This window comes from Haliotis rubra, unplaced genomic scaffold, assembly GCF_003918875.1.
Source record: "Haliotis rubra isolate DU_JTF1 unplaced genomic scaffold, ASM391887v1 Scf549, whole genome shotgun sequence".
NCBI classification, from domain to species: Eukaryota; Metazoa; Mollusca; class Gastropoda; order Lepetellida; family Haliotidae; genus Haliotis; species Haliotis rubra.
The window spans coordinates 477,050-499,232 of NW_025767245.1; the positions used below are offsets into that span (position 1 = coordinate 477,050).

At 38.8% G+C, this 22,183-nt stretch overlaps 1 protein-coding gene and 1 long non-coding RNA gene across 3 annotated transcripts; both read left to right on the forward strand.

The window, feature by feature from the left end:
* Positions 1-9,390: 9,390 nt before the first annotated feature.
* On the forward strand, positions 9,391-19,572 carry LOC124253669 (60S ribosomal protein L26-like). 2 transcript variants are annotated; one of them, XM_046687482.1, is made up of 4 exons: positions 9,391-9,544; positions 10,285-10,472; positions 10,713-10,853; positions 19,427-19,572. In XM_046687482.1, the coding sequence occupies exons 1-4, from the start codon at positions 9,481-9,483 to the stop codon at positions 19,550-19,552; spliced, it is 519 nt and encodes a 172-aa protein (XP_046543438.1). In that variant the 5' UTR covers positions 9,391-9,480; the 3' UTR covers positions 19,553-19,572. The 2 variants fall into 2 exon arrangements, with proteins under 2 accessions (XP_046543438.1, XP_046543440.1); XM_046687484.1 differs by lacking the exon at positions 9,391-9,544 and adding an exon at positions 9,928-9,973.
* Positions 12,206-14,436, forward strand: LOC124253670. The gene is made up of 2 exons (XR_006892258.1): positions 12,206-12,540; positions 12,603-14,436. It is a non-coding gene; the product is annotated as an uncharacterized LOC124253670 (long non-coding RNA).
* Positions 19,573-22,183: the final 2,611 nt, after the last annotated feature.

The window sequence follows — 22,183 nt, forward strand, 5'->3', positions numbered from 1 at the left end:
GATGAGTATTTCGTGTCTGAATTAACGATGTCAGATGTATTGGGTTACACACAAAAAAAAGAAAAAAAAAGATTGACCTCACTCTCCTGCGCTCATGTGTATTAAGGTAGTGTTAGTTATGACATTCTGTTTAATAATCTTCCTTCCCCTGGATGAAGTCGGCTGGTCTTAAATGTGAAACTGGGGGCTTTCTTTTTGCTGTCACCTAATCACCTAAATGTGATTTTTAAAGAAAGTATTAACATGAAACGATTATGTAATGAATTTACAGAGACTGTCAAACAGCTTGTGAGTGGATGCCCTTCCTTGGCACAAACAGCATATCTTAACGACATGATGGCATGGCTAGTTGCTTCTACTACTGTCATCGCCATGCCTGTGGCTTTGAGACTCCGAGGTCTATCCATGGTATGACCCTGAACATGTCCAGGGCGTCATGGAAAATGACAGCTTTAAACTTCTTAGAATAGGCCCACATACAGCCTCAAAAGAATTCCAGTCAACAGACTTGATCTTGTCCTTTGCATAAAGCCAATGAATTTATTTTTATCATTGAATTTTCTGTCCCTTTTGACAGCAACGTGATTGGCTAGATTCAGGAAAAGCATGTTAAATATGCAGACCTCGCTTTTGAAATGTCTTGCTTGCATCCCATGTACACTTTCGTCGGGTTCTCCACCGGGAGCACAGCACTTCTGACACTCTGGGTAATGCAAAAGCTTGCAGTGTTGTGGGAGCCTTCATGTTCTCCGGAAAATTCTTGGCGGGTTCGACTAGACAGCCCTTCCTGGGAGAAGTCCCACTCGCTGTCTGGGCTGCGTGCAGAGGGAGGCAAAGGCCCTGAGCTGATAATGAGCTTTACCAGCCTGACTGTGCCAGGATCACCCGAAATCTCTCCCCCTGCATTTTCATCTTAATTTGAAAAAATCAAATAATACTGTATTGTATAAGAAGGTAAATATTCCTGTATGCTGTCATGTGAAATATCACTGCCCGATGACACGCTATGGTGACGGGGCTTGATGTAGGGGTGAAATGAAACAGTGACAATCTGACAAGGATTACCAAAACATCAAGGCATTACCTTCTAATTCAAGCCATTTATGTCGACAACTGATTAACGATAATCTTGTGAAAGCAACCTCTCTCCTAATGAACCACGAACACGGCAAGGATCATAGTCACGTCGGATTTGAACTAACGATTAGAATATCCAGACTCAGCAAAGGGTTAAAAAAAACCATCAGCTCTATACATGTAGTTAAACACATGATAATCATGGTAGAAAAAACGACATTTATCGGATCCAAACATATATCGGATACAAGTAGCACAAGAAAGGAGTGCTTGGATTTTGGTTGCACGAACGAAAGCCATTTCCAATAGGAACAAATTGCTTTGAAATGTTTGTGCTCTTCAGGTGTTCTCTTCGTCTGTAGGGATCGATCTGCCTTCTTTGCTGCAGATTTTGCGTATTTTGTTTGCAATCTGTGCTCATTGATGTTACCACGGTGTTTGAGAGTGTTTGGAAAGTGTTCAGTTGTACACATGAAGGCCATTTCAAACTAGTGAAGGACAAAATTGCTCTAAAATATCTGTGCTCGTCTGGTGCTTTTCGTCTGTAGGGATCGGTCTGCCGTCTTTGCTGCAGATTTTGCGCATTTTGTATGCAATCTGTGCTCACTGATGATAGAAAGGATCTTAAAGGGTTGGCAAAGATGCCAGATCTGTCGCCTTATCCCTTAAACTAAAGAGAGACGTTTGCCAAATAGAAAGAGGCGTCCAGAAAGAACATGGATCATACTGGTGATGTCGCCCAAGCTGGAGTGTGTGGCGTCAACAATGGAGCCACGTCATTGTTTTTTGTGTCCCCATAAGTAATGACATCATAGACAGAATACGTCAACAATCAGCTGACGACATAGACAAAGAGACTGTGGGCAGTGAAGTCGGCCGGAGGGTGTGTTGCGTTTGGGATGTAGCACAAAAGCAGGATTTGATGTTACAGGAACGGAATTAGGCAGAGATAAGTCTGGGGGCTACCTTCGTTCATTCGAAACCATTTCCTTTGCTTTAAAAATATATATTAGCAAGTCGCAGACGTAGGTATGGCGTGAAACTGATTTGGTACCATCAGTAAATCTTAGGTTGAAAGAGGTAAGATGTTGTATGTTATTGGGTCTTCGCCTCATTTACAAGGATGTTACCACGGTGTTTGAGAGTGTTTGGAAAGCGTTCAGTTGTACACATGAAGGCCATTTCAAACTAGTGAAGGACAGATTGCTCTAAATATCTGTGCTCGTCTGGTGCATTTCGTGTGTAGGGATCGGTCTGCCGTCTTTGCTGCAGATTTTGCGCATTTTGTATGCAATCTGTGCTCATTGATGATAGAAAGGATCTTAAAGGGTTGGTAAAGATGCCAGATCTGTCGCCTTATCCCTTAAACTAAAGAGAGACGCTTGCCAAATAGAAAGAGGCGTCCAGAAAGAACATGGATCATAGTGGTGATGTCGCCCAAGCTGGAGTGTGTGGCGTCAACAATGGAGCCACGTCATTGTTTTTTGTGTCCCCATAAGTAATGACATCATAGATAGAAAACGTCTACAATCAGCTGACGTCATAGACAAAGACACTGTGGGCAGTGATGTCGGCCGGAGGGTGTGTTGCGTTTGGGATGTAGCACAAAAGCAGGATTTGATGTTACAGGAACGGAATTAGGCAGAGGTAAGTCTGGGGGCTACATTCGTTCATTCGAAACCATTTCCTTTCCTTTAAAAATAAATCAGCAAGTCGCAGACGTAGGTATGGCGTGAGACTGATGTGGTACCATCAGTAAATCTTAGCTTGAAAGAGGTAAGATGTTGTATGTTATTGGGTCTTCGCCTCATTTACAAGGATGTTACCACGGTGTTTGAGAGTGTTTGGAAAGCGTTCAGTTGTACACATGAAGGCCATTTCAAACTAGTGATGGACAGATTGCTCTAAATATCTGTGCTCGTCTGGTGCTTTTCGTGTGTAGGGATCGGTCTGCCGTTTTTGCTGCAGATTTTGCGCATTTTGTTTGCAGTCTGTGCTCATTGATGATAGAAAGGATCTTAAAGGGTTGGCAAAGATGCCAGATATGTCGCATTATCCCTTAAAATAAGGAGAGACGCTTGCCGATTAGATACAGGAGTCCACAAAGGGTATGGATCACAGTGGTGATGTCGGCAAGCGGGAATTTGTGGCGTCAACAATGGAGCCACGTCATTGTTTTTTGTGTCCCCATAAGTAATGACATCATAGACAGAATACGTCAACAATCAGCTGACGTCATAGACAAAGAGACTGTGGGCAGTGAAGTCGGCCGGAGGGTGTGTTGCGTTTGGGATGTAGCACAAAAGCAGGATTTGATGTTACAGGAACGGAATTAGGCAGAGGTAAGTCTAGGGGCTACCTTCGTTCATTCGAAACCATTTCCTTTGCTTTAAAAATAAATCAGCAAGTCGCAGACGTAGGTATGGCGTGAGACTGGTTTTGTACCATCAGTAAATCTTAGGTTGAAAGAGGTAAGATGTTGTATGCTATTGGGTCTTCGCCTCATATACACGGATGTTACCACGGTGTTTGAGAGTGTTTGGAAAGCGTTCAGTTGTACATATGAATGCCATTTCAAACTAGTGATGGACGGATTGCTCTAAAATATCTGTGCTCGTCTGGTGCTTTTCGTCTGTAGGGATCGGTCTGCCGTCTTTGCTGCAGATTTTGCGCATTTTGTATGCAATCTGTGCTCGCTGATGATAGAAAGGATCTTAAAGGGTTGGTAAAAGATGCCAGATATGTCGCATTATCCCTTAAAATAAGGAGAGACGCTTGCCAATTAGATACAGGAGTCCACAAACGGTATGGAACACAGTGGTGATGGCGCCAAGCGGGAATTTGTGGCGTCAACAATGGAGCCACGTCATCGTTATTGTGTCCCCATAAGTAATGACATCATAGACAGAATACGTCAACAATCAGCTGACGACATAGACAAAGAGACTGTGGGCAGTGAAGTCGGCCGGAGGGTGTGTTGCGTTTGGGATGTAGCACAAAAAGCAGGATTTGATGTTACAGGAACGGAATTAGGCAGGGATAGGTCTGGGGCTACATTCGTTCATTCGAAACCATTTCCTTTGCTTTAAAAATATATATTAGCAAGTCGCAGACGTAGGTATGGCGTGAAACTGATTTGGTACCATCAGTAAATCTTAGGTTGAAAGAGGTAAGATGTTGTATGTTATTGGGTCTTCGCCTCATTTACAAGGATGTTACCACGGTGTTTGAGAGTGTTTGGAAGCGTTCAGTTGTACATATGAATGCCATTTCAAACTAGTGAAGGACAGATTGCTCTAAATATCTGTGTTCGTCTGGTGCTTTTCGTCTGTAGGGATCGGTCTGCCGTCTTTGCTGCAGATTTTGCGCATTTTGTTTGCAATCTGTGCTCATTGATGATAGAAAGGATCTTAAAGGGTTGGTAAAGATGCCAGATATGTCGCATTATCCCTTAAGATAAGGAGAGACGCTTGCCAATTAGATACAGGAGTCCACAATCCACTTTGAACCACAACTTTTAAAATTTCAACAACGGTTGTTGTCGAATATTGAGCGGCTTTCACACGGCTAACTAAAGTTTGACAAAAGATATTTTTGAAATTTTAAAAGTTGTCAAACTTGCAATTTCACACGTCCAACGCATGTTGTCAAACTTTCGTGTCATTTGACCGCCATGACTATATCGGTGCTGTCACGTGACAATTTCGTTGACTGCGATTCGTTGTTTCTGAACAACACGAGTTTTTTTAATACTTCGACAACAGTTTGACTACTCTGAAATTGGCACATTGTTGGAATGTTCACACTCTTAAACTCGAGTTTGACATGTGTTGACAAACGTTAGTTTGCCGTGTGAAGGCCGCTTTAGCCCTTCCTTGACACGCGGAAAGCTGAGTCATCACACCGTAGACAATTTCTATCAATTTATGTTGGAGAGTAATAAATAGAATAGTAAACTCGCTTCTGTGAAATCCCATTTTTATTAAACGAGTTCATGATTTGGTATCAAACGAGCGAAAGTTTTTGTTTAAAAACGATAATTTCTATTCGTTTAAAATGACTTCATATTCATTATTCAAATTGTTCACTGTTAACAAAACCCTAATTTGTGAGGCATGGTTCGCGTTTTTACGTCGTTACACTAAGATGAGATAAGATAAGATAGGTGAGGTGAAATTGGGTTTAACGTCGTGCTTGAGAATATTTCGCTCATATGACGACGTGCATGCGTGTGTGTGTGTATCTGCGGCTGCTTGTACTAGCCCAGACTGAAGCTGGTTTTATAGTGCTAGCACACCGAGATACCATGCCGCAGTGAAGCATCAATACCCCACTCAGACACATTATACTGACTCCGAGCCGACCAGACCTTGTTGTACCCAGTAATACGGAGCGCCGGGCAGGGACCAACAAGTACCATATTTTAACGTCTTTTGGTATGACGCGGTCGGGGATCAAACCGCGACCTTCCGCTCTCCGGGCGGACGCTCTAACCACTACACCACGGAGGCGGTCAAGATAAGATAATATAATTCCTTTATTATCCCAAGGTAAAATGTGTTTTGCATCATATGCAGTTCTCTAGTTTTTCTTTCATAAGGCAGCCATATATAACATTGCAAATGATAATCATAAAACTATTGTTAAAAATAATCAGGATATAAATACATCAATTTACTACACAAACATTGATATTGACTAGAATTTGGACAGATGGAGGACAAGTTATTCATTGAGTTTGTTGTTATCCATCTAATACTAGCTGGAACAAATGAGTGGCGAACCCTGTTTGTTCTAAAAGTCGGCATACGCAGCCTGCGCCCAGAAGGTAATGATGAATATTCCGAAAAAAGTATGTGAGTAGGATCACTTAAAATTTTGTTTGCCTACTTTTAAATTTGCTGCTCATAACAACTGCCAATACTTTCGATAGGAAGCTCAAAATTTTAGACGCAGTGTTTACGATTTTTGAGAGTTTGCTTTTATTCTGGACAGAACCAACTCAAGAAATTAAAGGTATTGACACTTTGAATAAATGTTTTGTAAAATAACATCATGATAGTTGGGTCGATTTTGAAATGTTTCAACTTCCACAAAAAATGCAAGTGTTGTTGTCCTTTCTTATATATTTTCTCAGTGTTTTCGTTCCAGGACAGTTTTGAATCGAAGACAGTGCCCAAATATTTGTATTCAGTTACTCTTTCTATTTCATTATCTTCAATACTTACAGCATTTATTGTTGACTTAGCTTTTCTAAAATCTATTATCATTTCTTTGTTTTTCTACAAATTTTGAAATTTCAGGTCTGTAACTAATTCTGATTCCCTAACAAGGCCTACTAATGCAGCATCATCAGCTAATTTAATTGTAAAACATGTTTCTGCGTTGGATACACAGTCATTGGTGTACAATATAAACAAAATCGGTGAAATATCGCAACCATGTGGAGCGCCAGTTGATGTGTTTACAATTGATGATTTCACATTATTAACCTGTACAAACTGTTGTCTGTTAACTAGAAATGAATTAATCCATTTGATGATGTTAGAATTAACATTCATTCTGAAAAGTTTATCAACATGAGGTTGAATAGTATTAATGGCAGATGAAAAATCAGCTAAACATTATTCTCACATAAGTACCATTGTTTTCTAAATGCTTATATGGCATATATGTATATATATATATATATATGTGTGTGTGTGTGTGTGTGTGTACGTGCGTGTGTGTGTATTGTTTAACAGAGTGATTGATACATCATCTACCCCACTCCTTGTTCTGTATGCAAATTGTAATGGGTCAAGAACATGGCTGACTTCATTCAACAATAAGGTCTTATAACAATGTGTTCTAAACATTTAATGGCCATAGAGGTCAGGGCCACTGGCCTGAAGTCATTATTAACAGAGGGATTTTTCTTTTCTGGCAATGGAACAATTTTAGAGGTTTTCCAAGGAACGGCAACATTATGAGAATCCTTAATTAATATCTGAAAATGCTTGTGAAAAATAACAGCCAGTTGCACTCTACCATGCTGATATTTTAATAATATGTCTGCTACTCCTCCTCTAGATTCTGTGTATGTTCAGTGGTTGGATTAGTGAAATAATTGGTTCGATATATAATATATACAGTACATTTATTCATTTTTATCGCTACTGCAGTACCTAGAATTTAGAGAGCGGAAGGTCGCGGGTTCGATCCCCGACCGCGTCATACCAAAATACTGGTCGGCTCGGAGTCAGTATAATGTGTCTGAGTCATGCTTCACTGCGGCATGGTATCTCAGTGGGCTAGCACTATAAAACCAGCTTCAGTCTGGGCTAGTACAAACAGCCGCACATACACATACACACGCATGCACGTCGTCATATGAGCGAAATATTCTCAAGCACGGCGTTAAACCCAATTTCTTCGGAAGCGCTGAAGGCACCTCATAAAATAAAAATTATCTTGAGCGCACAAGTTAATATCTTGAGCGCTCAAGTTAGTTATATTGAGCGCACAAGTTAGTATCTTGAGGCACAAGTTAATATCTTGAGCGCTCAACTCCGTGTTTAGCATCTAATGGCATTAATGGAACGCACATTTGCTTGACTGCTGGCTAAAATGTACAAACTTATATCCTTTTTGGAAGATTTCAAACGATGCAAAGTCGGAGTTAACTATAGGTGTTTATGATGAGACTATGTAAAAGTATGCAAATGTATCATGAACATTGATAATGTTTATCATGTAAACGTTCATCGTCTTTATGCTTGTCAATACTATTCTTTGTATCTGATTTTACCACTTTTTGCTTTATTACATAAAGCAGGCCTAGGTATGTGTAATGTCATAATAAGAATTAAAACATAAACATGAGTAGGAGTTTATTGCAGGGATGAATAGTGGTTTTACTTACTTCTTATATTGGTACATAGAATTATGAACACTTGGATAACTTGTTTTTTGCTACGGCTTTATTATGTATATATAGTATTACATGACCATGAAAAATGTAAACATTGAGTGTTATACTTAATTATCTTAATTATAAAACTAATGTCTGATGTATTGGAAGTAAAGTCGACCACTTTCAGGGGAACTATAGTCTGTAGTCTTGGTTTGCATGTATCAGTAATGTTTCCTTACGTGGGTACAATGGCAGTTTAACTCTGTACAATATCATTTAAAACCCGCCTGATTTATTTGATCCATTAGTATGTGCACGTATAGCATATATACCGACTTTATTTCTTACTAAAATACCGTGTTCCCCGTTTCACTTCTTCCGTATCAACCCCTTATGTATACGTATGTGTGTTGTAGTTTATTTAACATGTTTTAACAACACAGGAAGTTGAAGAATAAAGACGTCGATGAAGACAGTGTCCTGAGCGAAATTCAACACCATTCGGGTCCAACAACGACCGTACAGTATCCTGTTTCACAATTAAACCGCATTGAATACATTTTTGATGCATCAACGATAACCATGTCTTTGTTAAGATCGTCGAAGTCGTCCGCAATAAAGTATGTAACATCAGCGCGGCGGTGGGGTAGCCTCGTGGTTAAAGCGTCCGCTCGTCACGCCTGGTTTCGATTCCCCAACCTGGGTACAATGTGTGCAGCCCATTTCTCGTGTTCCCCACCGTGATATTGCTGGAATATTGCTAAAAACGGTGTAAACCGTATTCACTCACTCACTGTAACATCAGCAAATCTGGTACGAGAGAGGGACATACACCTCAGAATACGCTTCAAGTGGCGTACTATACTATACCCTGAGTTTTGACAAGAAGATGTGTTATGTGTTTGTATTGGAACCCAAAGACTGAAATAAGCATGAATCAGTTCGCGTTTCCGCTCCTCCTTGCTTCCACATGAACTGCTTATGAAGCAGTGTATCTCAATATATACTAAGTTGAGCGCTCAACATACTAACGTGTGCGCTCAAGATACTAACTTGTGCGCTCAAGATACTAACTTGTGCACTCAAGATAACTAATTTGTGTGCTCAAGATACTAACTTGAGCGCTCAATATATTAACCTGTGCACTCAAGATAACTAACTTGTGCGCTCAAGATATTAACTTGTGCGCTCAAGATACTAACTTGTGCGCTCAAGATAAATTATATTTCATGAGGTCCCTTCAGCGCTTCCGTAAATTTCACCTCACCTCACTTAGAATTTAGTTTACATGTGACTGTCTTGGATTTTAAGGTTTTGAGATAGAGTGACTTCCCTTGGACGTAATAGTCTAGCAATATATTTTTGTTGCGGGCTTTGAAATGCGCTTGTGTAGTATTTTGTGCATGTGCTTGAATCGGAATGTTATATTATAAGTATTACAATTAATAGAAATAAATGTTATTTGTTTTCATTCAGTAATAATACAAATACAAGCAACTTTTTTTTGCATGGGACATCACTCATGTCTATCCCCCGGATGTTCCCTTTCAGCCGAGCGGCCATTGACGCGAGGTTAGTCATTTGAGTCTTCATCAGCATCGATGCACATCGTCACGTGTATTTATTCATTTACTCAAATAAACTAACCATACTTTCCCAAAGGCATCCATTTATTCATTTAGGTGTCTATTTTTGAAAGGATGAACTGTTTATATATCACAATTGGCATGTAAACATCGCATGGTACACACGTCTTCTTCACATTGGCCAGGCCGGTGAAAATTAGTTGATGTTCTTTCTTTGACTTGTTTCGTTGCGACAGACAACTCTACTGATGTTAGACCCATGGATGTTTGTTGTTTTCAAATGGCCGTCAAGGGCTACTCTTTTCCTTCCGCAGTACGTTTTGCATTCGTTAGTATTGTGATGCACAAGCCGTTTCCATCAACGATTCCTCATTCTAGCGGAAAATGAACAAACAACATTTGTCATTGCTTCAGCGTATGTTTTGTCAATTTGTATTTTACAGTTTTGTTACCTTTTCCATCAGGAACTGTGTAGCCTAGTGGTTAAAGCGTTGGTTCGTCACGCCAAAGACCCGGGTTCGAATCCCAAAATGGGTACAATGTGTGAAGCCCATTTCTGGTGTCCCCGTTCTGATATTGCTGGAATATTGCTAAAAGCGGCATAAAACCAAACTCAGTCAGTCCTTTTCCATCAAATTTCAGAAACATTACCTTTCGATAGGAAGCGACCACATTTACCTTGTTTACAGTTATGTATCTCAAGTAAATCTGCATCTGTCGTTTCAGGACGCTCCTCTGACTTCACCATGAAGTTCAACAAGATGGTAACCTCCTCACGGAGGAAGAACCGCAAGAGGCACTTCAATGCCCCCTCACACATCAGGCGCAAGATCATGAGTTCTGCTCTTTCAAAGGAACTGCGTCAAAAATACAATGTTAGAAGTATGCCCATTAGGAAGGATGATGAAGTGCAGGTGTGGATTGTTGAATATATTTTTAATATATATATATGGAAGTATGGGTGAATTATGAATAATTTAGGGAATAGTGTCTTTCTTTTATATCTCAAATGTGTTTATAGTGGTGAATTGCAAATGATATAGGGAATGATTTTGAGGTAGCTCCTTGCTGATTTAAGGTAATTTTGTTGTGTCCAAACTACTTGATGTTATACCAGGTTTTCCAAATATTGACAAGCTGTTTCATCTTTTCAGGTTGTCCGAGGCCATTATAAAGGCCAGCAGGTTGGAAAAGTTGTCCAGGTGTACAGAAAGAAATATGTTATCTACATTGAGAGGATACAAAGAGAGAAGGCCAATGGTGCCACTGTTCACGTTGGCATCCATCCTTCAAAGGTTTGTAATCAAACAAACACTCAATAACTTTTGCAGAATTAGCCGAAACATGATCGTCACTTAGTCCTAAGTTCTAAAATTGTGAGAATAGCCCCATATTCAGCTGCTTTCTTGTTGACATTACAAGTCAGCATGCTGTAGCACATGGACATGGGAAAATAAATGTTTGGTAAGCAGAGAACTGTTTTCCTAGACAGGTTCACTTTACCAACCATACTACAGGTGTTTCAATACTTTATTTCTGCAACTTGAAGAGGAAGGTGAATATTGAATGTGTGCTGTCTGCCATAATTAATTTTCAGAGCATAACATAGTATTTCTAAATAAATGTTTCTTTGGCAACAAGCTGGTGTTTACTCAGAGACAAATAATACATGCATTTAAAGAGCCTAGCAATTCACAATCATGATGTGCTAGCAGAAAGTTTGAGGCTGGAAGTTGCAAGATTGATCAAACAAGTGAGTCTTTAGCTGTGGTTTGAAAAGAAGACAGTGGTAGCAGTTTTGATATTTAATTTTAGATGCTGCTGTGAAAGAAAGACATGTTTTTCCAAAAGTAGGAGATTTAAATCTGTGAACAGAAGAAATGTTGATCTTGTGAGTTGATCTTGACACATCGGACACTCAGGTGTTGAAGATATGCTTTGAGGATATGCTGTGTTGTGAACATGGTGTAGTAATGTGAAATGCAGGATTTGCTGAACCCTTTCTCTTTTATTGTTTCTCGTCTCATGGCGAGTGGCCTCAAAGAAAGGGGAGATAATAAGTTTGTGTAGCTGGAGATCATCCTTACCCATAGGATAGGTCCATTACCAACCTAACGACATCCCCAATGATTGAAGTTTTCATTGTCAATATTCCCTCAATAGGTTTTCTATAATCTGAATACATTCTGATTCAACTGCTTTTTGTGCTGTTATGTGTGAATCTCCTGAAGTTTCATGAAAAAATTCCTAAGCATGTGTATCAAAGAGATACTTGTTGTTTTTCCCCTGGGATTTGCTTCTCCCTTCTCCTTGTATATCATTTCACTTCTCTATGAAAACACAATTCTAATATTCCCAATGGCAGGGGAACATTGATAAAGTTGTTTTCTGTCAATTATGCTAGTGCACTGTTATGCTTATTTTTGGTGATTTAACGTGTTCATGTTAGTTTCTGGATAAGATGTGAGGTTCATGCATAAATTTATTCAATTGAGAATAAATTCATTAAATGCAACACAGATGTACAATGTAAGTTGCTCAGTGAGGTTTCATTTGTGACAGACAAAAAGGTGATATAAACTGAGCATTTTGGGCCCTGATGGATATGCTTTGTTGTGAATAGGTGTAGTAATGTGAAATGCAGTATTTGCTGAACCCTTTCTCTTTTATTGTTGCTCATCTCTCATGGCGAGTGGCCTCAAAGAAAGGGGAGATAATAAGTTTGTGTAGCTGGAGATCATCCTTACCCATAGGATAGGTCCATTACCAACCTAACGACATCCCTAATGATTGAAGTTTTTATTGTCAATATTCCTACCATTCCTTCCATAGGTTTTGTGTAAATCCCTAAATACATTCAACTGTCTCGTGTGTTTTGATATGAGAGATTCACTAGTCAGCTGGTGATAATGATCTCTACTCTGTGCATGAAGTGTGATTCATACTGTGTGCCGGATTGGTGTCTTGACAGTGTAATGTCAGGTCTGACATGAACAATGATTCATACCGTGTGCCTGATTGGTGTCTCGACAGTGTAATGTCAGGTCTGACATGAACAATGTCATGTACTAGATATAGGAAATTGTATTGATTATTTGTCACAATGGTTACAGTTGTCAGGTTTGGTCTTCTCAAACATCAAGTTTTACAGTTTGTATTCACTTTTTTTCTCTATCAGAACTTTGTTTTTCTGATTGGTAGTAGTCATCAGATGGCATTATGGTTAAACTGTATGTATGGCATGCCAGGCTTTGCCGAAGGTTTATCTATACTTTATGGCCGAGTCCATGATTCAGGTGTTTAAAACCTTTCTTTTTATCTGACTATGTGTCACGTGTGAAAAGGGGCCTGAAAGAAAGGGTAGATAATAAGGTGGTGTAGCTGGAGATCATCCGCACCCCCAGGATTGGTCCATTACCAACCTAACCACAAACCTTGATCATTATACAGTCGGTGGACATCAGTTAATATTGTTTTATTGGTAAATGTATATAGGAACAAGTGAAGGTCCTAAATATAAACAAGCTCAGACCAACCATGCTGTAAGTGTTCAAATGATTGTCATCCACTGGCACATAACCTTTTGCTCAGTTACTTTGAATACAACTTCAAAGATGAGGTTTCTTAGATGGGAGGCTGGGAGTTGTAGGATTGATTAAACAAGTGTTTGGCTTTGATTTCAGGAGAAACTGTTTTGATATCTGGCAGACAGTTCCATTTAGATGACTATTTTGAAAGATATATGTTGATCTTGTGAGTGGATCTTGACATATGAGACAAAAGTCTCAGTCTCATGTAGACAGTGTGTTTTGAGCATTTTGGGCCTTCCTGGATCTCCACTGTTCTGAAGTAAAGTATGATGTGAAATGCAGTTTTTGCTGAAACCCTTTCTCTTTTATTGTTGCTCATCTCTCATGGCGAGTGGCCTCAAAGAAAGGGAAGATAATAAGTTTGTGTAGCTGGAGATCATCCTTACCCATAGGATAGGTCCATTACCAACCGAACGACATCCCCAATGATTGAAGATTTTATTGTCTGTATTACTAATATTCCGTCCATAGGTTTTGCATATATCTGTGAATACATTCAACTGTCTTGAGTGTTGTATGGATGTATCTTCATGTATGTCTTTTCACTTCTCTGTGGCAGGAACATTGATAAAGTTGTTTTCTGTCAATTCTGCTGGTGCACTGTTATTTAAGGTGATTTAACATGTTCATGTTAGTTGCTGGATAAGATGTGAGGATCTTGCATTTGCTTTTTCAATTGAGAATAATTCATTAAATGAAGTGCAGGAATGTATAATGCGTCATTTGTTTCAGTGATGTTTCATTTTGTCACATCAGACAAAATGGATGTAAGCAGTTTTTTTGCGTTTTGGCCCCCAGTATCTGCTCTGTATGACCATGGTGTAGGAATGTGTAATGTGAAATGCATAATTGTTGAAGCCCTTTCTCTTTTATTGTGTTTCTCGTCTCTCATGGCGAGTGGCCTCAAAGAAAGGGAAGGTAATAAGTTTGTGTAGCTGGAGATCATCCTTACCCATAGGATAGGTCCATTACCAACCTAACGACATCCCAAATGATTGAAGTTTTCATTGTCAGTATTCCCTCAATAGGTTTTCTATAATCTGAATACATTCTGATTCAACTGATTTTTGTGCTGTTATATGTGTGAATCTCCTGAAGTTTCATGAAAAAAATCCTAAGCATGTGTATCAAAGAGATACTTGTTTTTTTCCCCCTGGGATTTTCCTCTCCCTTCTCCTTGTATATCATTTCACTTCTCTATGAAAAAAACACAATTCTAACATTCCCAATGGCAGGGGAACATTGATAAAGTTGTTTTCTGTCAATTATGCTAGTGCACTGTTATGCTTATTTTTGGTGATTTAACGTGTTCATGTTAGTTTCTGGATAAGATGTGAGGTTCATGCATAAATTTATTCAATTGAGAATAAATTCATTAAATGCAACACAGATGTACAATGTAAGTTGCTCAGTGAGGTTTCATTTGTGACAGACAAAAAGGTGATATAAACTGAGCATTTTGGGCCTTCATGGATATGCTTTGTTGTGAACATGGTGTAGTAATGTGAAATGCAGTATTTGCTGAACCCTTTCTCTTTTATTGTTGCTCATCTCTCATGGCGAGTGGCCTCAAAGAAAGGGGAGATAATAAGTTTGTGTAGCTGGAGATCATCCTTACCCATAGGATAGGTCCATTACCAACCTAACGACATCCACAATGATTGAAGTTTTTATTGTCAATATACCTACCATTCCTTCCATAGGTTTTGTGTAAATCCCTGAATACATTCAACTGTCTCGCGTGTTGTGATGTGAGAGATTCACTAGTCAGCTGGTGATAATGATCTCTACTCTGTGCATGAAGTGTGATTCATACTCTTGACATACTGGTCTGACATGAACAATGATTCATACCCTGTGCCGTACCGTGTGCCTGATTGGTGTCTCGACAGTGTAATGTCAGGTCTGACATGAACAATGTCATGTACTAGATATAGGAAATTGTATTGATTATTTGTCACAATGGTTACAGTTGTCAGGTTTGGTCTTCTCAAACATCAAGTTTTACAGTTTGTATTCACTTTTTTCTCTATCAGAACTTTGTTTTTCTGATTGGTAGGTCATCAGATGGCATTATGGTTAAACTGTATGTATGGCATGCCAGGCTTTGCAGAAGGTTTATCTATACTTTATGGCCGAGTCCATGATTCAGGTGTTTAAAACCTTTCTTTTTATCTGACTATGTGTCACATGTGAAAAGGGGCCTGAAAGAAAGGGTAGATAATAAGGTGGTGTAGCTGGAGATCATCCGCACCCCCAGGATTGGTCCATTACCAACCTAACCACAAACCTTGATCATTATACAGTCGGTGGACATCAGTTAATATTGTTTTATTGGTAAATGTATATAGGAACAAGTGAAGGTCCTAAATATAAACAAGCTCAGACCAACCATGCTGTAAGTGTTCAAATGATTGTCATCCACTGGCACATAACCTTTTGCTCAGTTACTTTGAATACAACTTCAAAGATGAGGTTTCTTAAATTTCTTTAAGATAAATATCAACAATTCAAAATAATCCCGATGTGGAAGACATGAGAGGGGATAACTAAATGGGACTGAAGTATGTTTTTGTGTCAGTCATCCAATGGAAATAGCGTTCTTGATGTTAGCCTAGTTACTTCTGAACCGTGAGTTTTAACCCATATTCAGCTGCTTTCTTGCTGACATTACAAGTCAGCATGCTGTAGCACATGGACGTGGGAAAATAAATGTTTGGTAAGCAGAGAACTGTTTTCCTAGACAGGTTCACTTTACCAACCATACTACAGGTGTTTCAATACTTTATATCTGCACCTTATGAGGAAGGTGAATATTGAATGTGTGCTGTCTGCCATAATAATTTTTCAGAGCATAACATAGTATTTCTAAATAAATGTTTCTTTGGCAACAAGCTGGAGTTTTCTCAGACAAATAATACATGCATTTAAAGAGCCTAGCAATTCAGTCATGATGTGCTAGCAGAGAGTTTGAGGCTGGAAGTTGTAAGATTGATCAAACAAGTGAGTCTTTAGCTGTGGTTTGAAAAGAAGACAGTGGTAGCAGTTTTGATATTTAATTTTAGATGCTGCTGTGAAAGAAAGACATGTTTTTCCAAAAGTAGGAGATTTAAATCTGTGAACAGAAGAAATGTTGATCTTGTGAGTTGATCTTGACACATCAGACACTAAGGTGTTGAAGACGATGTGTTTTTTAACATTGTTGGCCCTCCTGGGTATGCTTTGTTGTGAACATGGTGTAGTAATGTGAAATGCAGGATTTGCTGAACCCTTTCTCTTTTATTGTGTTTCTCGTCTCATGGCGAGTGGCCTCAAAGAAAGGGAAGAAAATAAGTTTGTGTAGCTGGAGATCATCCTTACCCATAGGATAGGTCCATTACCAACCTAACGACATCCCAATGATTGAAGTTTTCATTGTCAATATTCCCTCAATAGGTTTTCTATAATCTGAATACATTCTGATTCTGCTGGTTTTTTTGTGAATCTCCTGAAGTTTCATGAAAAAAATCCTAAGCATGTGTATCAAAGAGATACTTGTTGTTTTTTTCTCCCTGGATTTGCTTCTCCTTCTCCTTGTATATCATTTCACTTCTCTATGAAAAACACAATTCTAATATTCCCAATGGCAGGGGAACATTGATAAAGTTGTTTTCTGTCAATTCTGCTAATTCTGCTAGTGCACTGTTCATGTTAGTTTTGGATAAGATGTGAGGTTCATGCATAAATTTATTCAATTGAGAATAAATTCATTAAATGAAACACAGATGTACAATGTAAGTTGCTCAGTGAGGTTTCATTTGTGACGGACACAAAGGTGATGTAGACTGAGCATTTTGGGCCCTGATGGATATGCTTTGTTGTGAACATGGTGTAGTAATGTGAAATGCAGGATTTGCTGAACCCTTTCTCTTTTATTGTTGCTCATCTCTCATGGCGAGTGGCCTCAAAGAAAGGGGAGATAATAAGTTTGTGTAGCTGGAGATCATCCTTACCCATAGGATAGGTCCATTACCAACCTAACGACATCCCCAATGATTGAAGTTTTCATTGTCATTATTCCTACCATTCCTTCCATAGGTTTTGTGTAAATCCCTGAATACATTCAACTGTCTCGCTTGTTGTGATGTTCACTTTACCAACCATACTACAGGTGTTTCATTACTTTATACCTGCACCTTGAAGAGGAAATGGGAATATTGAATGTTTGTTGTCTGTTGTGATTAATTTTCGGAGCATAGCATGGTATTTTGAAATATACATGTTTCTTGGGCAACAAGCTGGGCTTAGCTTCAAACACTTTGAGTTTACTCGTTATGCTTCATGTATAATGGTGACAAGCTTTCTCATCAACGAATAATAATACATGCATTTATAGAGCACAGCAATTCACAATCACGATATGCTGGGTGTTCTAGCAGAGTTTGAGGCTGGGAGTTGTAGGATTGATTAAACAAGTGTTTGGCTGTGATTTCAGGAGAAACTGTTTTGATATCTGGCAGACAGTTCCATTTAGATGACTATTTTGAAAGATATATGTTGATCTTGTGAGTGGATCTTGACATATCAGACAAAACTCTGTCTCATGTAGACATCGTGTTTTGAGCATTTTGGGCCTTCCGGGATCTCCACTGTTCTGAAGTAAAGTATGATGTGAAATGCAGTTTTTGCTGAAACCCTTTCTCTTTTATTGTTGCTCATCTCTTATGGCGAGTGGCCTCAAAGAAAGGGGAGATAATAAGTTTGTGTAGCTGGAGATCATCCTTACCCATAGGATAGGTCCATTACCAACCGAACGACATCCCCAGTGATTGAAGATTTTATTGTCTGTATTACTAATATTCCGTCCATAGGTTTTGCATATATCTGTGAATACATTCAACTGTCTTGCGTGTTGTATGGATGTATCTTCATGTATGTCTTTTCACTTCTCTGTGACAGGAACGTGGATAAAGTTGTTTTCTGTCAATTCTGCTGGTGCACTGTTATTTTTATTTAAGGTGATTTAACATGTTCATGTTAGTTGCTGGATAAGATGTGAGGATCTTGCATTTGCTTTTTCAATTGAGAATAAATTCATTAAATGAAGTGCAGGAATGTATAATGCGTCATTTGTTTCAGTGATGTTTCATTTTGTGTCACATCAGACAAAATAGATGTAAGCTGTTTTTAGCATTTTGGCCCCCAGGATCTGCTCTGTATGACCATGGTGTAGGAATGTGTAATATGAAATGCATAATTGTTGAAGCCCTTTCTCTTTTATTGTTTCTCGTCTCTTCTGGCGAGTGGCCTCAAAGAAAGGGAAGATAATAAGTTTGTATAGCTGGAGATCATCCTTACCCATAGGATAGGTCCATTACCAACCTAACGACATCCCCAATAATAGTTTCATTGTCCATGTTCCTGCTATTCCCTCCATAGGTAAATCCCTGAATAGGTTCCTCCATCTTGAGTGTTGTAGTGATGTGTGAGAATCACAAGGCAGCTGGTGATAATGAAGTCAAATGAGCTCTATTCTATGCTCTGTTCTAACTTTGTGCAAATCCTGATTGGTGGTCATAAGAGTGTAATGTTGTATGGCATTGAATGAACAATAGCGTATAGGAAATTGTAGTTGTTTGCCATGGAGATCATCCTCAACTAGGATAGGTGCATTACCAACCAATTGACATCCGCAGTCATCGATAATACAACCCAGAATGAAGCACATCAGAGCATACAGGATCCCTATATTTGTAATAAAACATTCCCTAAAATTCCAGGTAACCTTGTACACAGTAATATACAGTAAAAAGTTTTCGTTGTTAACATTCCCACCATTCCTTGCACACGTTTTATATATACTGGACAAAAATAGTTAGGGATATATGTAAATTTTTAAATTATGAATGATCTATTTATTCGTTGACACAATGATAAAATATCAATCATAAAAATACCAATATCCCAACTTATTTTGTCTAGTATATATCTCTGAATTTCAAGTCATCTGATAATGAGATCAGAGGAACTCTATTGTGAATCCCACACAGTGTGCCCGGTTTAGCAGTGATTTCTAATTTTGCTTTAGATGGAACCCATTTCTTTATATCTGGTGTCTTGTCTCTCATGTGGCGAGTGGCCTCCAAGAAAGGGAAGAAAATAAGTTTGTGTAGCTGGAGATCATCCTTACCCATAGGATAGGTCCATTACCAACCTAACGACACAACTCTAATGTAAATGGACTGTTCCTTTGGTTGTGTAAACATATGGTTTATTTATTTCAATACTGTCTGTTCCAGGTGGTGCTGGTCAAGCTGAAGATGGACAAGGATAGGAAACGCATTCTGGAGCGCAAGGCTCGCTCTCGGCAACAAGCTATGGCCGACAAAGGCAAGCACACAGAAGAAACCATCATGGAATCTTAAAAATAAATGCTTGATGTGTACTTGTAATGTTTGTTCTCATGTCCAACTACATAAATTCAAAATCTGTCTGAAATGGTTTCTTTGTACTTCATAATAATGAGGGAGTAATATGGGTTAACTCAATTTTGAACAGTATTCAAGCCATATATGCAGTGTTCATGAATGGTGTTACAAAGTAACAGGACCCGTCCTGTAAGTTTCAGATGTCTGTCTGACCCATTGAAAATTCACAGGACCCATAGAATCAGATTTAACATTTCTCATAATTGGCATTGAAATGATTAACAAACAAGTGTCACATATAACAACTTCAAAGTCGTCGTGAAATATACAGTCGGACACTGGGGCTGGCGATTGTAGACTTCTATCGGACTGTTGGCGAATCTACTGGATTTGTCAGAGGGTCAGATGCTATTCGTGAACACTGTACATGTTCAACACGTCATCATGCTGTATGGGGAATCCTGAAGTGATAGATTTGTTTGACACTATGGGGGAAACCCATAAGCATGGGTATTGGGACGACAAACCTATGACCATTCTTCTTCAGGCTGAAATGGGATTCAAACCCACGATCATTTCTGGGGTGTAACACTGTGGGTCATCCTTGCCCCAGCACCATGCAAAGGTTTGTATTGCCAGCTGGTGGATGTGGCATGTTGACTTAAAAACAGTCCCAAATATGGGGCTTGTTTCTTTTCTTCAAAAGAAATGTTAGTTACATCACTGTAATTTGTAGTCTCGGCGGGATCAACCACAGTCAGTAGTTTAGCCAGACCAGACCAGATGATCCAGTATTAAGTCTTAACATGAGCAGCACATAAATGTCTGCTATTTCACTCTTACAGTTGATAACTGTAATAGTCATGTCTGGATGTTATTGACTTAGTTGAAGCCAGAATTAAAGATTATCAAAGTCATTTCAGTTTATGAAATGATATATTTCAACCAGGTCAAACATATTTGGAAACCCTGTGCAAGACAGACAAGGATTCTTTTCTGGGGACAAAAACACCACCATCAGCTAGCTTGTGAATGCAATCTCTAAAAAGAAGAAACATTACTATGTCAGAATAGATAGCCATTTTGAGGACCAGTCATTTATACCCCACACAAAGATGCATTGTATTTTATTTGTTTATTTACAAGAACTGTGATTATGTACAGCAAAAGTTACCAAGGACACAGATTCAACAAAAGTTCTGTCACATGCATTACAGTGAAATGTCCTCTGCCTGTCCATTATTAAGGTACAATTATGGAGTAAATCTTTTCCCTCTGCCAAGTCGATATATCGTAGTTTATATCAAGGAGGACATGCATGATTGTGCTGGAGAATAATTTCAAACAATCAGTTTTCTTCAGAAGACCATGTAACTTTGTGGTTCCAATTCAGACAATTACAGTTATTCTACAAATAGCAGCTATATGTATATATAATATAAAAATGAGAGCTGGAATACATGTTATTTGGTCAGGTAGAATACTGAACTGTTTTACATAACACAATGTTTAAAACTGAGAAAACAAAATAGCTAAGAGTAGACCACAAAACGTAAACAATATTTTTTACCAATACCACAGTTTCAAGGTGTGCAAAATAACATGGACAACTCATGGGCATAACTGCTTAGAAAGGTGTTACAGTTCTATCACAACATGTTAGCTTCATGCTGGAGCAGAGCTTAAAGTGCTGCAGGTCTCGGACCTTTACCAATTGATGAAACCCACAAATACAATCGGGCCGAACCATGATTTGAACCAATAATCATGGGTTTCAGGCAAGGCCAAGGGATGCAACTCTGCACAGAATATGTTTTTGTGCCCCTTAGCATTGTTCTAGCGATCGCAAAGCAGAACACACCAATGGTCTTCAAACACTGTAGCCACATTGGTCATCAAACCTAGGGTGTCCGTGAAAAAATGGTTAATCAGAAGGGTGTTTCATCACCCTCAGTAAAAATGACACGATGCAGAATCACTGACAGATCCAATAGAATAAAGAAACACTGGTCCAGAACTTGCAGGAAGTTGACATTTCTGGGGAAGACCGGAAAGTGACAGCAGTGCTCTTTAGCTTCACAAGAGGATGCTCAACTGCCATGCCAAATACTGTGTTCTATACTGCATGTTGCTTAAGAGCAGAAACAATGAACCTTTGGATAATAGGAGGATTATTGTGTTCATGAAATAATGAACATGACTGAGTTCATGATACAAGGTTCTTTAAACAAAAGCTGGGATAACTTCCAATTTACATTCAAAGAAAATGCAACAATCGATCTACAGTTATAAAATCTGAAAATGGGATTTTTTAAAAATTCACTGAAAGTTTATAAGAATAATTTTTAGACTGAATCAAAACAGACATGACCAAACATTTTGCTTCATATATGTACATGTACTTCTAGTTAATGTGACTTCAGTCAACTGCACATGAACATTATGAAATGAAACTAAGGATTATAGGAACCCAATACATACAAGCTCTTTACATTACTTAATAACAACTATTTACGCAAGATTTCAAAATGCAGCATCTTTTGATATGCTGGAAGATATGACTAGTCATAACTCCACTGGCAACAAAATAGTACATTTGCAGAATGAATGGTGACATTATCTCCGTGT